We start from the raw sequence: 14,178 nt of genomic DNA on the forward strand, positions 1-14,178 counted from the left end.
AAATGGATAGCGGGTATCTCATAGTTGAACACACTCGACTGTAGCTTTCTTTCTTGTTTTTTTTTTATGTTCTAAGTTAAGGGAAATTTTAAATTCGTATATTTTGTGTTGAAAGCTGAGCAAAGCTCTATAGGTAAAGCTTTTTAGCTGGCACAGCTAGTGAAAGCTTTCACAGTTTTACAGTGAGAGTTTATGTTAATTAAGCTGCCAATAATAATATTACGTTTTAAGAGTATACTAAAGTATTATTGAATCATCAATTACATTTAGAAATATGCTTTAACAAATCTGTAATAATTTAATATTTCCCATTTGAGCTAAAATTATAAAGAAGACGTAAATTTTCTTAATCATATTTTCGATAATTTTGAACCACGGTTCTGGCGCCTGCGCGATCCTTACCGTGGTCACTGCGAATTAAAGTCAGCTGCTGCAAAACGAAGCGCCGTTATCATTGCTCAGTTGGTTCATTGTCTGTCAGCTAGAGAGGAGGTGAGTGGCAGAATTTGTGTCTTCTCCTGAGTTCTGCGTAATTGCTGGAGTGCAAGTGGAAAATGCAGCTATAATCGAAATAGAAAAGTGTGTGGATTTTCCTTATTCACACCCAATTAAACTACATCGCATTAAAAGTCGAAAATTTGTGCGTAATTTTGTAGTTTCTATCAACTACAAACACCTGTTGAACACCTAAGAAGTTTCAAACGAGGACAAAGTGCAGCTCGGTGAAAAATCAATAATAATATTTAGCATATGGCAAAGCATAGAAAGGGCAGCAAGCAAGCAGATAAGACAGATTAAGCACGTCGCAATATCATTGTGCATTAATCATACGCCGCGTGTGCCACGCAACAATATTACATTTCTTGCAGACGAACGGCAGCAAAAAACGGCAAAGTGTGCCGCATGACCCTGAACTTTGAACTGGCAGTGAACTCTCACGGAAGTAAACAACAACAACAACAACAACAGCAACAACAAGCACAACTACAACAACAAAAACAAAAACAACAATATGGCCAGCATGCGCCGCTTTCGCAAGGTAAATGAAAAAGGAAAAAACAAAGAAATTGCTAAGTTTCATGCAACTACAAGCTTCGGCATGTCGAAGTTGTTAAGCCTATAGGAGAGTTTTAGGTAGCGACAATTTAAACATTGGAGTTTAAACTGTTCAGATAAATGCAATTTCAGCATTTTGTTAAAATTTTAGTAGCACAAGAAAATTATTAGGTAACTGACTTTCAGTTTTTTTAATCAAAGTTTGAATAAATGAAATTGCATTATTTGAATATTTTGAGTCAACAAATTTAATTATTAATTCACTGTGATTATTCTAAAAGCCAACAACCTTATTCTTCCTAACATCAGTATTATAAAAATATCAAATACGGCTTTTGATCAATTATTATTTACTTATTATTTACTACTAATATTAATTTCAGTTATTATTGTGTCTATTTCTTGTATCTCTATTAACAAAAAGTTGGTGTTAAATATCTAAAGATAAGTGTTTTAAAACTATATAATATATATTAATATATTAATTTCAGAGTCATTCAATTCGATATCTGTATAAAATTCTCATAGATTTTTATGAAATATTGAACACCAATTTTTTAGATATTACAAAATTAGTTTTTCTAAGAGCTTACTACAGATTGATGTTCATTATTTAAAGATAATATATCAAAGAAGAGCATTAAAAATTCATTTCAATTATATTGCCAACATGGTATTAATTATGATTTGCAGAAATTTAAATCACATTCGATTCAATTACATTTCATTATTAATTTGTAAGAAGCTGTTTGTAAATATTTAAAAAAAAAACATAAAGGAAAGCATATTAAAATGTCACTTATATAATATCTTTATTATTAGATTTGCTTAAATCTCAATTGTTCATCGTTTTGTATCACATTCTTTAAAAGCCCGCAAACCAATGTATAAACATATCAAATTTCTCATTTAAATTTAATTTGTATCATTACATTAATCAAAGTTTTAATTTAATTCAATTACGTTTCTGTTTGCTAATTTGTAATAATTTTCCTCTAAGCCTGTACAACTTTGGCGTAAAATATTCAATATAAAATTTCTGATTTAAATGAATATTTAAATCGCTATCATTAGATCAATCGACGATTGCATAAATTCAAATCAAGTTCATTCACTTACAATGCAAGTTGAGTAGATCATTGGATATCATTACAAGTTGGAATTATCTTCGATATTTTTTTTGCATATTTCACAGTAGTATTTCAAGTTCATTAATTGAATCATTGATGCTATTTTGGAATTATATTGAACTCACGCTCTGCCACCATTTATCATTCCAATTGTGAGTCTCCAGAGTTCACAACCTTCACCGTCAAGTAGTCTTGTTAATAGAGGAGGTTGGTCCGGTTGAATGTCCTTCTGGGAGTCCGAAAAGCGCGCCACACGCTCCACCTGACGATGCCAGCTTGTCTGATGACTGATAGATGAGCTCCACTATGGGGGAGGGGCTAGGGGCTGCTTAGGGGGCGCTGCGCGATTAAATCGATTGAAAGTGATTGTGCGGGCGTCCCGAGGCAATTAGCATGCAAGGCACAGTTGTTGTTTGTTTGCTGTGTTTATTGCAGTTGCGTGCCGAGCGATTTCAATGCGATGGCAGTTTGCCTTGCCTGACTACATTTCTGTCCACATTCGCCATTCGCAGTTGAACCAGCGCAGCGACGACACCGACAACGACGACGACGCCGAGGCAACTGCGACGCTGTTGAGGTCATCTCCCAACATATTGGAGAACTACGCATACGATCAGACAACGCGCATCCAGGCAGCACACGCTCAACTCAAACGCATGGCGACGACCCCAAGGCAGGTGCAGGTGGCGAAGCGACCGCCTTCGCCGCGTTTCTGCGAGACTCTGGAGCGGCATGCGTTCATGCGGAATGTGATCAATACGCGGCCGGAGCCACAGCGTCGTTACTCGACGCCGGGCGAGAAGGAGGCGCATGTGCGACGGAGTCTCGAGGAGATATCGAAGGACATCAAGGAGATCGAGCAGTTTGTCAGCGCCACCGAGCAGCTGCTGCAGCGTGAAAAGGAGCAAGAGCGTCAGGCAGATAATCAGCGGAAGCAGCAGCGCGACAAGGAGAACAAGACACCGAGTCCGGCCAAGCACAAGATCACGTACAAGATCAATGCATACAAGGCGCCCGCTCATCGTCGCCAGCGTCCGAACAGTCCGCGTTTCTATCACTCGCGTCTGTACTTCCGCAACGGACGCATTGGCTGCCTCGATGCAGAGCGCTCCGGGCAGGGCAGCAACATCGAGAGCACCCATGCGCTGGTCAAGCACATACTGAAGCACGAGAAGCCGCTGGTCAGTCCGGACAGCGTGCGGAGAGTGCTGCAGCCACAGCAGTACATTGAGATGACCCCTCTCCCGGGTGCTGTGCCCGAGCCAGAGGATCCCATTGCGGCACAGCGGGCGGCAGAGTTGCGCAGCGCCACGGGGCAGGTGATTCTGGAGCCAACGCAGACGGATCAGTGTGATGAGCAATCGCAGGCCATGCTGGAGGATGAGGACGAGCAGGATGTGCAGATCTGTTACAACGAATCGCCCGAGTTGCAGAACAACGATCGAAACATGCGCAGCACGCGTTCCTCCTCGTTGAACGACAGCGAAATCGTTGCAGTCGTCGAGGCGGATGCCGTGGTCAGCTCGGCGGAGCAACAGCGTCCGAGCAGTGCGGGCAGCTTGGACTCGCAGGGGCAGCAATTCTTGCGGGATCAAGTGCGGCATCTGGTGCGTCGTTTCACGGCACGGGCCAACAAGGTGAAGTCACGCATCGAACTGCCCCCGACGCCATCGTCGAGCAATGCCAGTTCTCCGACACCGCCAACCGGGAATCAGGCCACGCTCCACGCCAGCACCAAGAGTCTGCATCCGTCGCCAGGGCACAAGGTGCGTCTGGTGCCCGCCGGGCAGTCGCCGCATCGTGGACGTCTCTTTGAGGCGGACACTCCGCGCTCCAATGTCTGGCTGTGCTCGAGCTTGTGTGGGGCCAACAACGATGAACGCACTCTCGATCCGCAGGGCAAGATCTACATCTCGTGGCTCTGTGTGGTGTCCTTGTCGTTCCTCTACAATGCTTGGGTCATTCCGCTGCGTGCCTCGTTCCCCTTTCAGACCAAGGAGAACACCAACATTTGGCTCGCGTTTGACTTTTGTGCCGATATCATTTATCTGCTGGACGTGGTTTTCTTCAAGCACCGGATCATGTATCTCTTCGAGGGATTTTGGGTGAAGAACAAGAATCTGACGCGCAAGAACTACATGAGGAAGCTGCAGTTCAAGGTGAGAAGAAGAAGGCATCTCCGATCCCATCAAACAAATTCTATGAACACTTAGATCTTAAAGATAGAGCTAGAATATTCTTTTTGTTTCGGACAGCACTTTCTTATTTATTTAGACTCTCACTTGGCCATCCAAAATTGGGGAAATATGGGGAAGCCACAAAAAAAAACTCCTAATTCCCTATTTTTGGTGCTTATAATAATAAGTATTATAATTCCTGAAACTATAGAATTTGTAGAGTTGCTTTGGTTGACAATCTGGTATATTTAGTATTCTATGGTATATTTTTAATGTAATAGTATATATTCGGTACATTTTAAGACTAAAATTGGTAGTGAGTATCCCACAGTCGAGCACACTCAGCTATACCATCCGTACTTGTTTTCTTTATACATACATGAGAAAGCTTCAGTTAAAGCTGAGAAGAAGGAGGCATCTCCGATCCCATCAAACAAATTTTAGCCATGTCTGAATGACTGTATGAACACCTAGATCTTAGAGATAGAGCTAGAATATTCTTTTTGTTCCGGACAGCACTTTCTTATTTATTTAGACGCTCACTTGGGCATCCAAAAATCGGGAAATATGAGGAAACCGCCAATAGTGTGTGTAATAGTGAATATCCGGTATATTTTTAGTATTTTTGATATAATAATTCGGTTCAAGGTGAGAAGAAGTTCAAGGTGAGAAGAAGGAGGCATCTCTGATCCTATCAAACAAATTTTAGCCATGTCTGAATGACTGTATGAACACCTAGATCTTAAAGACAGAGCTAGAATATTCTTTTTGTTCCGAACAGCACTTTCCTATTTATTTAGACGCTCACTTCCAAAAATCCAAAAATCGGGAAATATGGGGAAACCAACAAAAAAAAACATACGTAATCTTAAAGGTAGATTCGCTATTTTTGGTGCTTATAATAATATCACAAATATTATAATTCCTAAAACTATAGAAATTGTATAAGTCATTCAAAAATTCATTTGATATGATAAAAAAACGGCAGTTGCTTTAGTTGACAATCTGGTATATTTAGTATTCTATGGCATATTTTTAATGTAATAGTATATAACCGGTATATTTTTGTTTTAGTATTTTCGGTATATTAATTCGGTACATTTTAAGATTAAAATTGGTAGCGAGTATCGCACAGTCGAGCACACTCAGCTATAGCATCCGTACTTATTTTCTTTATACATGCAATATTAAGGGTTATGATACAATGATTTCTGTCAGAAGGAACACTTAACACTTGATTCTTCCTTTACAGCTGGACATCTTGGCCTTGCTGCCCTTGGAGCTCTTCTATCTGAAATATGGCACTGGCGCTGTTTGGCTGCGTTTTCCGCGCTTCTTCAAGATTCAGAGCTTCTGGGAGGTTTTTCGTCTGCTGGATCGTGTCATCTCCTCGCCACACTTTGTAAGTTTGACCCCAATTGAAAGTTTCCATTAATATAGTTAATTCTTTGCTATTTTACAGGTGCGAGTGGCCAAGACTCTGACCTACATGCTGTACATGATTCACATAACTGCCGCCTTGTATTACGCCTACAGTGATTATCAGGGCTTGGGTCAGAATCGTTGGGTCTTCAGCGGCCGAGGTCATCCATATGTGAGATGCTTTGCCTTTGCCACTAAGACAGCTACCTCGATTGGCAAGAATCCGAAGCCGGAGAGGCAGGGTGAATATGTGTTCATGACGGTCGCCTGGTTGATGGGCGTCTTTGTGTTCGCCCTGCTCATTGGTCAGATTCGAGACATCATTTCGACAGCGACACGCAATCGACACGAGTATCGCCAGCTGGAGGACGAGACTCTGGAGTACATGAGGCGCTTGAATCTGTCGCAAGAAGTGCAGTCGCGTGTGAAGATGTGGTTCCAGTTCACCTGGGAGCAACAGCGCACTTTGGGTGAGTTGACACAAAGATCTCTATACATAAAACACAAGTGAGAAAACTATATAGTTGAGTGCTGCAGTGGTTGACTGTAAGATATTTCCTACTTATGTTTAATTAAAGTAGAACAGTGCGGTATTATTCTTAAAATATACCAAATTAATATACCGAAAACTACTTAGATATAACAAAGCATATATATTGTATATCGTATATCAATAATTTCATTCAAAGTATACCATATAGTACTCTGGTACTGCAGCATCAGTTTGTTGCCGTATAAAATGATTTTCTACAGTTGTTATATCATCGTAACCCAAATCGAAATTCTTTTTATACCCGCTACCAATAAGGTAGAGGGGTATTATAGCTTTGTGCCGGCAGGAAATGTATGTAAAGTATATATATTCTTGATCAGCGTCAACAGCCAAGACGATCTAGCTATGTCCGTCTTTCCGTCTGTCTGTCTGTGTGCCTGTCCGTCTGTCCGCATGAAACACTGGATCTCAGAGACTGTAAGAGATAGACATATAATTATTTTTGACAGCATTTGTTATGTTTACACACAGATCAAGTTTGTTTCAAATTTTTGCCACGCCCACTTCCGCCTGGCAAATCAATAAAAATCCAATAACTAGCGTTGCGATCAGAAAAAATGGTCCAAGTTATTAAATAAATACTTTTGTATGGCCAAAAACGCCTTCTTACTAGGGGTCTTAGTTGCTTTGGCTGACAATCTGGTATATTGTGCCGTCTATGGTATATTTTGAATGTGGTACTATATCTATATACCAAATATACCAAGTGGTATATTTTGAAAATAATACCGCAAAACTTGAATTTTATTGAAAATGGGTAACGGGTATATCACAGTCGAGCACACTCGACTGTAGCTTTCTTACTTGTTTTTATTACAATTACAATTATTATTACTGAACACACATTATGCTGTTGTATTATTATTATTGATAGGAATACTCCATTTTTTTTAAGAGTTTTGTGGCATTTCTAGTATTTTCGGCATTTATTATAATAATCCTCTACATTTAACATTTAAATCAATATTACTTTATTTCAAGTACTTTTTTCTGTGCGTTTAAATGGTTGTTACTCTTGTCACTCTTTTTAGATGAGTCCAATATCCTCGATGCTCTGCCCATCAATCTGAAGACGGACATTGCCATTTCTGTGCACATTCAAACACTGTCCAAAGTGCAGCTCTTTGCCGACTGTGAGGAGGCTTTGCTCCGAGATCTGGTGCTGAAGCTGCGTGCGGTGACTTTTCTGCCCGGCGACTTTGTGTGCCGCAAGGGCGAAGTGGGTCGGGAGATGTACATTGTGAAGCTGGGACAGGTGCAAGTGATGGGCGGACCGGGCAGCGATGTTGTGCTCGCCACGCTCACCGAGGGATCCGTGTTCGGTGAGATCAGTTTGCTGGGCATCAATGGCGCCGATCGACGCACGGCAGATGTACGCTCCAAGGGCTACTCCAATCTGTTTGTGCTCTCGAAGTCGGATCTGAATGAGGTCATCGCCTACTACCCGAATGCCCAGGCGATACTCAAGAAGCGAGCGCGACAATTGATGCGCAAGAATGCGGCGCGAGAGCGCGAGGAAGAGGAGCGAGAACGAGCTCGCAGTGCGCTGCAGGCTGATGTGGTCATTGGTAACCCGAAGACACCTGAAACGCCGCCCAAATTGCTGCAGACTGTCATCCAGGCGCTGCCCTACGAGTCTCCGGCAGTGGTGCTCATCACCCGTGGCTCGAAGCGTGTGCGTCGTAAGCGGCAATCGGTGCAGATGGAGACGATTGTGGAGCCCACTTTGGATGTGGCTGGCTGCGCAGAGGCAACTCAACAGTCTGGCCATCGGGATCGCGATAGTCTGATCATGAAACCCGGTCGTGGTTCACCCGATTTGCTGTCCTCCATTCAGCAGGAGCTCAAGACCAAGCACAAGTTCATCAATCTGACCGACTCCGAGAAGGCGCTGATCATCACGCAGTCCGCCAACAATTCCATGGAGTGTGTCCAGGAAGATGTTCTATAAACTGAAGACACAACCTATTATTATGTGCTATATGTATTATGTATTAACTCTGCGATATATTATATGTGTGAATGTTTATGCTTTACGAATGCAAATGAAGTTGTTTAACAAACTATGCTTTATATTAAAAATGTATCTCTAAGATGATAAGATGATTATTTTTAATGGTGTGATTTCCAGATCTTGCCATATTAAAATATGGTGATACTGAGTGATTTGTGCATACTTAAAATAGTATCTCATGTCCGCTACCCATAGGGTAGAAGGGAATTAAAACTTTGTGCTTGCAGGAAATGCATGTAACAGGCAGAAGGAGGCAATTGAGGGTCAACAAACGAGATAATATAGCACCGTCCGTCTGCCTGTCTGTCCGTATGAACACCCAGATCTCAGAGTCTGTAAGAGATAGAAATATAATTTCCGACAGCAATTATTATGTTTGCATAATGATCAAGATTGTTTCAAATTTTTATCACTCATATTTTTGCCCAACAAATCGAAAAAAATCGAATTACAAGCATCATTATCCTGTAAATTTATTTTCGAAAAGATAAAAAGAAGTAGAAGTTATTTAAGAAATAGTTTTGTAAGGGAAAAAACTTCTATTTACCTCGGGTCTTAGTTGCTTTGGCTGAAAATCTGGTATATTTTTGTATTTTCGGTGGAAAATTAATTAGGTATATTTAAAGAATAATACTGCATTGTTTTACTATTATTCAAAATGGGTAGCACACTAGACTGCAGCTTTCTTACTTGTTTATGCTTTTGTTAATTTCTTATTTTTGGGTTTACTTTCAAAAATATTTTGCAGCTTTTCTAAAAAGCGGATTCAAGGTAGAAGGTAGAGTTTGAAATAATTTTGGTACTTGTGATGTATCATAATTTAGTATCATAGTACACTTTTTAATATTCTAAATTTGAAACTTCTTACTTTCAAAAATGAAACAAGAAAAAGAATGATACTTCCATGAGAGACCAAGGAAAAAAAAGAAATGTCACAAATAATCTGTTAACCAGAATTAGAGAAGATTATTCTTTAGAGCTTAGACCAAAGTCAAGAAGATAGAATCTTATATTGATATTAGTTGAAATCTGTAATAGATGTTAGAATTAAACATTTTATTTACTAGTAAATCCTTCGGAATGTAATATTTAGCGGCCTTTATAAGTGTACCTATGGGTAAAAAAGATTTTAGAGTTTTTGGGATTTCAAAATATCTTACATAATTTTCAAGCTTTGAATTGTCATTTGATATCTATGATAAACATACTTTGATTTCAGAAAACAGTATTTGATTAAGGCATAATTTCAGCATTTGTGAGTTATTATTTAATTTGTGACTAACTTACACTTTAAATTTAACAGTCCAAAATATAGGCATTATCTAGAAGATGAAAATGCTTCTTAGATATTTTACTAAGAAGAATATTTGGTTTTTTTTTTTAAATCCCACACTTTCTGGTAGGAAAATAAAAAGATTGAATTTGGTTTTGTTTGTTGTTTAAGTTCTTTATAAATTTCTGATTTAGTTTGTCTTTGTAATACAATAACAAAATAGTTAAGATTAGATGTGTTCCTGTAATAACGAGTATTTTAAGTTGTATTCAGTTCATTTCTAAATGTTAGAAACCTTTCGGCAGCCCGACAGCCGACAGCTTAGGAACGTATATCCTTGTAGTGCTTATCATCTGATTGATCGAGTTTGATCGAGTATTTGCCAATCAATGATCCCTGCACATCGGCTTGACCCTGGGGATTGAAGACAGGTCCATCGCCAACCACCTCCATGTCCTCCTTCACCACTCGGTAACCGTTCTCATCGGCTTCGTAGTGAACCGTGCGCTCGACGAAGCCATCGTTGTAGGAATAGGAGCCCGTGACTTTTGTGCCCTCGCGTGTCTCCTCACGCTGGATCTTACCATCATTGATGCCATCAACAACCTGGCTACCGAATTGATATTGTGCACTCTCATTCTGTTCTTTCTCCAGCCTGAGTTTCTCCTCCTGATCGATTTCGTCATTCAGCTAAATGAGAAATACAAATAACGATCAGTTAATTGACTGTAATAGAGTTTAGGGAACTACCCTGAAAAAAATAAAATACTGTTGTAATGAAGTCTTTACGGTTCTGATGAATTGCTTTCTTAGAAGTAACACCGACAGCTGTCAATCTCAGACAATTCGTTACATAGTAAATGCTATAAACACACAGAGAAGAAGAGAGAAGTGAGTCAGTAATGTCAGTAGACCTCCCATTGAGGGTCTCTCGAACTGAGGTTGCAAAAACGAGTTCGTTGATTTTTGTTGTTTTGCATTTTTTCACGTTATTTTGCCTGAAGTATATTTTTTTTCTGTGTTGTAGTTTTTTTATTATCAATTTGTCTTGTGTCATTGCGGGGCAGAGCGCTTGAATGCATGAACGGAAACACTAATTGAAAGATATGTCGAAGCTTTTCGACTCTAGATCGGTCTATAAAATCAACCAGATGAGCTACAGGCTCTATAAAGATCATCCAGTTGCTGTTTTTTTTGCATAAAATAATAATAATTAACTCATTTGGAAGCAGGTTCATTCTTAATTATGCGTTTATGCCATGAACTTCACGATTTCCGCAATTCGGAAGTTACACGATGAAACTATTTCACGAATCTTAAATTTATGTGCATGATTTGTGATGTGGAACGTCTTCCCATAGCACTTATCACCTACAAACTAAAGTGTGGAATTCATTAAATGTGAATTTTTAACGCCTGAAATTATATTTAATTATAATTTGCACGTATTATTGCGATATAAATGAGTGAATTCAGTTTTTGTCGGTAAATAGGGTAGTTATGGTATGAAGTTTTCTTTATAAATGCTGCAAAAATTTGGAAAATGGGAAATTATTACAGCTGCTTAATAATTGATATTGCAAAAATACAAATAACTTCATTTTCCACAAACTGATATAATTTATAACTGATATACTATATCAAAAATATAAATATTCAAGATTGTATATATAAAAATACAAAATAATTGAGGATTTTTAACATCACTACAAACTGACAAAATTCTTTTTTATGTTATTTAAATATTATTATTATTATTTAAATGTTATTTAAATAAAATAGAAATCACAAAATATTCAAGATACAGAAATAAAACCTTGTACACATTTTTAAAATGTATTTCATTTAGTGATATACTAAATAACTTTTTAGATGTAGCATATTTTGATCTGATCAATTGGTTAATTATCAACTGAGAATGTTTCGCTTCAATTTCTTCGAACTGCAGTTAATTGATAATTTTGTTGTTACCTAACGATTTTTTCTAGAATCAATCTACAATGCTAGTTTAATGATCTATTGTAGCGCTCTCGCCACAGTCTCTCTAGTTGGATCGACGTGTATCTGGCAATATGTAAATACAAAAGTCAAATTGATAAGTGTCGGTTGGCAGTGTGTTATTCTTTTTGTTTAATCACGCGACAAAGCGAAAAACAAAACGAAGAACGACGACAAATGAAAAACGAAAAATACAAACAAACATGACGACAACCTGAAACTGGTTCGAATAGTAGGCGGGGATCGCAGCCAGCCCTGGGCACAAATATAAAGCTCAGCCGGCGCCAGTTGAGGTTGACTAAGGCAACGAATCGGACGTGCTATAGAAACTACGAAGAAAATGGGTAAACAATATGTTATATCGAAAAGTGCAGTTATAATCCGCGCAGATTTGCAATTAGTAACGCTCTCTTTTTCTTTTTCTCTTTCACTCTTTCACTCGCCTGCAGTGAAGTCGAGTTTTTTGCTGATGCTTTTGGTGATTGGCGCCTGCGTGGCTTTAACACTGGCTGCCGGCGGTAAGTCATGGCCAGAAGTGGTCATTGACCGCTTCTATAATGTATTTTGTTCGATTTGCAGACTGTCCCTCATCGACCAAGGTGACTAACTGCACGCCCAAATGTCTGCATGATAGCGAGTGCAGCGCCATTGGCGGCAAGTGTTGTCCAAATTTGTGCAACGGACGCAGCTGTGCGGCCTCCAATGTGCTGGGCAACTCGGGTTCCGATAAGTCGCCCTTTGGCAGCAAGAACTGTGAGTTCAACTAAATACTCTACTCTGGGTGAACTGAACTTGAAAGTGTTTTTCTTTTTTTTTTTTGTTCTGCAGCTGGCAGCTCGGGCAGCTATTGTGGCAATGTCAAGTGCGGCAGCTTTGAGAAATGTGAAACTGATCGCAGCACCAAGCGGCCCAAGTGTGTGCGCTCTTAACTTAAGCTTGACCTCGAACAGGACACAATAAAGCCTTTGCAGATCTGAGTGTTGACATATTCTTTTTCTTGTTCATATACATATATTATATATTTATATTTTTATTTTTCACTCACGGGTGCGGCTAAGGCAACGCTGACCAGCAGGCTGGCAATCAACACGAATTTGAACATATTGCTTATTTTTTTTTTGTTTTCTTTGAATTTCTTTGACACACGAGCTCTGCACGCTGCAAGTAGACTTTGTACTATGGCTTGTTGGCAGTGAGCGTGAGTTGCTTTTATAATACACTTGAAGACACACTCACACTCACACACACTCACACATGCACGCACACACAAAGTTACAGAGGCAGCGACGCCGGCGCAGACTTAAAGCTTCAGTTTGGTAGCTTGGTAACTCTGGGCTTTTTGGCTATGGGGACATGTTGTTGCATTTGAGATGTGGCGATCTGGAGCTGTTTACTTTAGTATTACAAATTTCTTGTCATATTTGTGCATTTGGCAATCGAGAGAGTGAGACATGAATAGACGCACGAGTGAGCGAGATAGCTGGAGATGGGCTGATGCAGCTGAGCCCTTGCAGCTGTAAGAAGAAGATCGCAGTTGGAAGATGGAAGTTGGAAATTGGAAGATGGAAGATGGCATTGCATAATCGAGGCTCAAGGTCAGTTGGTCAGTTGGCGAACCAGTTTGAACTGCTCCCTAAAGTGCGGGAATGCTCTACATCTTCATATTTTTTGTAGTTCGTTTTGTTGTGGCTTTTGTTTTTGTTTTTGCCCAACTTATGTAATTTATGTGAAGTTGTAGTTGTTTCTTTTTTGTGCTTTGTGCAAATTGAAAGCTTCGATTGTGTGCGTTTTGCTTTATTTACGTTTGTTGTTGTTAATGTTGTTGCTGTTGCTGTGTGTATTGTTCACTTACGAGGAAGTAAGTGGCGCATTACGTTTACTGTGGGGCACCCTTTTGAAAACGCGACGGCATAACAACAAACAGACAACAACAAACAGACAACAGCGAACAGCCAACAGACAAGAAGACAAGAAGACGAACCTGGTATAATCGGGCAATGCAATTTTTTGATGTTTTTTCTTTTTTTTCTGATATTTTTTTCATATGTAAGTGCCTGCCACGCACAGTGAGCTGAACAAGTTTGCAGCCAGCTTCGAACAGCTGAAGATGGTTTCAGCTTGAGCAGAGTAATCAGTAAGTGGTTTTGACAGGGTCGAGTTCTGGTTATGCGGCATCATCATAAAAAAACAAGAAAACTTTAAAGTTTTTCACAACATATTTTATGGCTGAACTGCTTTAGAAAGGAAGCCAGTTTGCAATGGGAGGAAGTATATGAATTATAAACTCGATTCTTAATTTTTTGGCCTTTAATTAAGGCACATTAAAATTTAATATGGTATTAATAAAAAATAATAATAACTAACTTTAAATTACATTCTAAAACCCTTGTTAAATAGTAAATATACACACAAAGAAAAAACATGCTCAAATCAAGAATAAAATCTTGAGTAATGTATTTTGTATATCAAAATTTAATCTAGAAGGTTTATTCTTAAATTAATCTTGAAATTCAAAAATCCTAAAATTGAACGAAGAAGGCAAAATCTTAAATCAA

At 39.3% G+C, this 14,178-nt stretch overlaps 3 protein-coding genes across 3 annotated transcripts; 2 read left to right on the forward strand and 1 right to left on the reverse strand.

The window, feature by feature from the left end:
- The first annotated feature begins 541 nt into the window (after positions 1-541).
- LOC132791818 (cyclic nucleotide-gated cation channel beta-1) lies at positions 542-8,444 on the forward strand. Its single transcript, XM_060800901.1, has 5 exons — positions 542-1,039; positions 2,699-4,345; positions 5,616-5,765; positions 5,826-6,255; positions 7,370-8,444. Exons 1-5 carry the CDS (start codon positions 1,013-1,015, stop codon positions 8,287-8,289), a joined length of 3,174 nt encoding a protein of 1,057 aa, XP_060656884.1. The 5' UTR covers positions 542-1,012; the 3' UTR covers positions 8,290-8,444.
- Positions 8,445-9,769: 1,325 nt separating this feature from the next.
- LOC132792277 (larval cuticle protein A3A) lies at positions 9,770-12,811 on the reverse strand. Its single transcript, XM_060801566.1, has 2 exons — positions 12,669-12,811; positions 9,770-10,315 (listed from the first exon to the last, which is right to left on the reverse strand). The coding sequence occupies exons 1-2, from the start codon at positions 12,723-12,725 to the stop codon at positions 9,947-9,949; spliced, it is 426 nt and encodes a 141-aa protein (XP_060657549.1). The 5' UTR covers positions 12,726-12,811; the 3' UTR covers positions 9,770-9,946.
- LOC132792278 (waprin-like protein) lies at positions 11,820-12,611 on the forward strand. The gene is made up of 4 exons (XM_060801567.1): positions 11,820-11,967; positions 12,073-12,141; positions 12,203-12,376; positions 12,452-12,611. The coding sequence occupies exons 1-4, from the start codon at positions 11,964-11,966 to the stop codon at positions 12,550-12,552; spliced, it is 348 nt and encodes a 115-aa protein (XP_060657550.1). The 5' UTR covers positions 11,820-11,963; the 3' UTR covers positions 12,553-12,611.
- Positions 12,812-14,178: the final 1,367 nt, after the last annotated feature.

This window comes from Drosophila nasuta, chromosome 3, assembly GCF_023558535.2.
Source record: "Drosophila nasuta strain 15112-1781.00 chromosome 3, ASM2355853v1, whole genome shotgun sequence".
Taxonomy (NCBI): Eukaryota; Metazoa; Arthropoda; class Insecta; order Diptera; family Drosophilidae; genus Drosophila; species Drosophila nasuta.

Coding starts and splice junctions, on each gene's coding strand:
- LOC132791818 (XM_060800901.1), top strand. CDS start 1,013: ATGGCCAGCATGCGCCGCTTTCGCAAG. Junction 1,040..2,698: donor GCATGCGCCGCTTTCGCAAG/GTAAATGAAAAA, acceptor CGCCATTCGCAG/TTGAACCAGCGCAGCGACGA. Junction 6,256..7,369: donor GGAGCAACAGCGCACTTTGG/GTGAGTTGACAC, acceptor CACTCTTTTTAG/ATGAGTCCAATATCCTCGAT.
- LOC132792278 (XM_060801567.1), top strand. Junction 12,142..12,202: donor TTTAACACTGGCTGCCGGCG/GTAAGTCATGGC, acceptor TTCGATTTGCAG/ACTGTCCCTCATCGACCAAG. Junction 12,377..12,451: donor GCCCTTTGGCAGCAAGAACT/GTGAGTTCAACT, acceptor TTTGTTCTGCAG/CTGGCAGCTCGGGCAGCTAT.
- LOC132792277 (XM_060801566.1), bottom strand. CDS start 12,725: ATGTTCAAATTCGTGTTGATTGCCAGCCTGCTGGTCAGCGTTGCCTTA. Junction 10,316..12,668: donor GCGTTGCCTTAGCCGCACCC/GTGAGTGAAAAA, acceptor TTTCTCATTTAG/CTGAATGACGAAATCGATCA.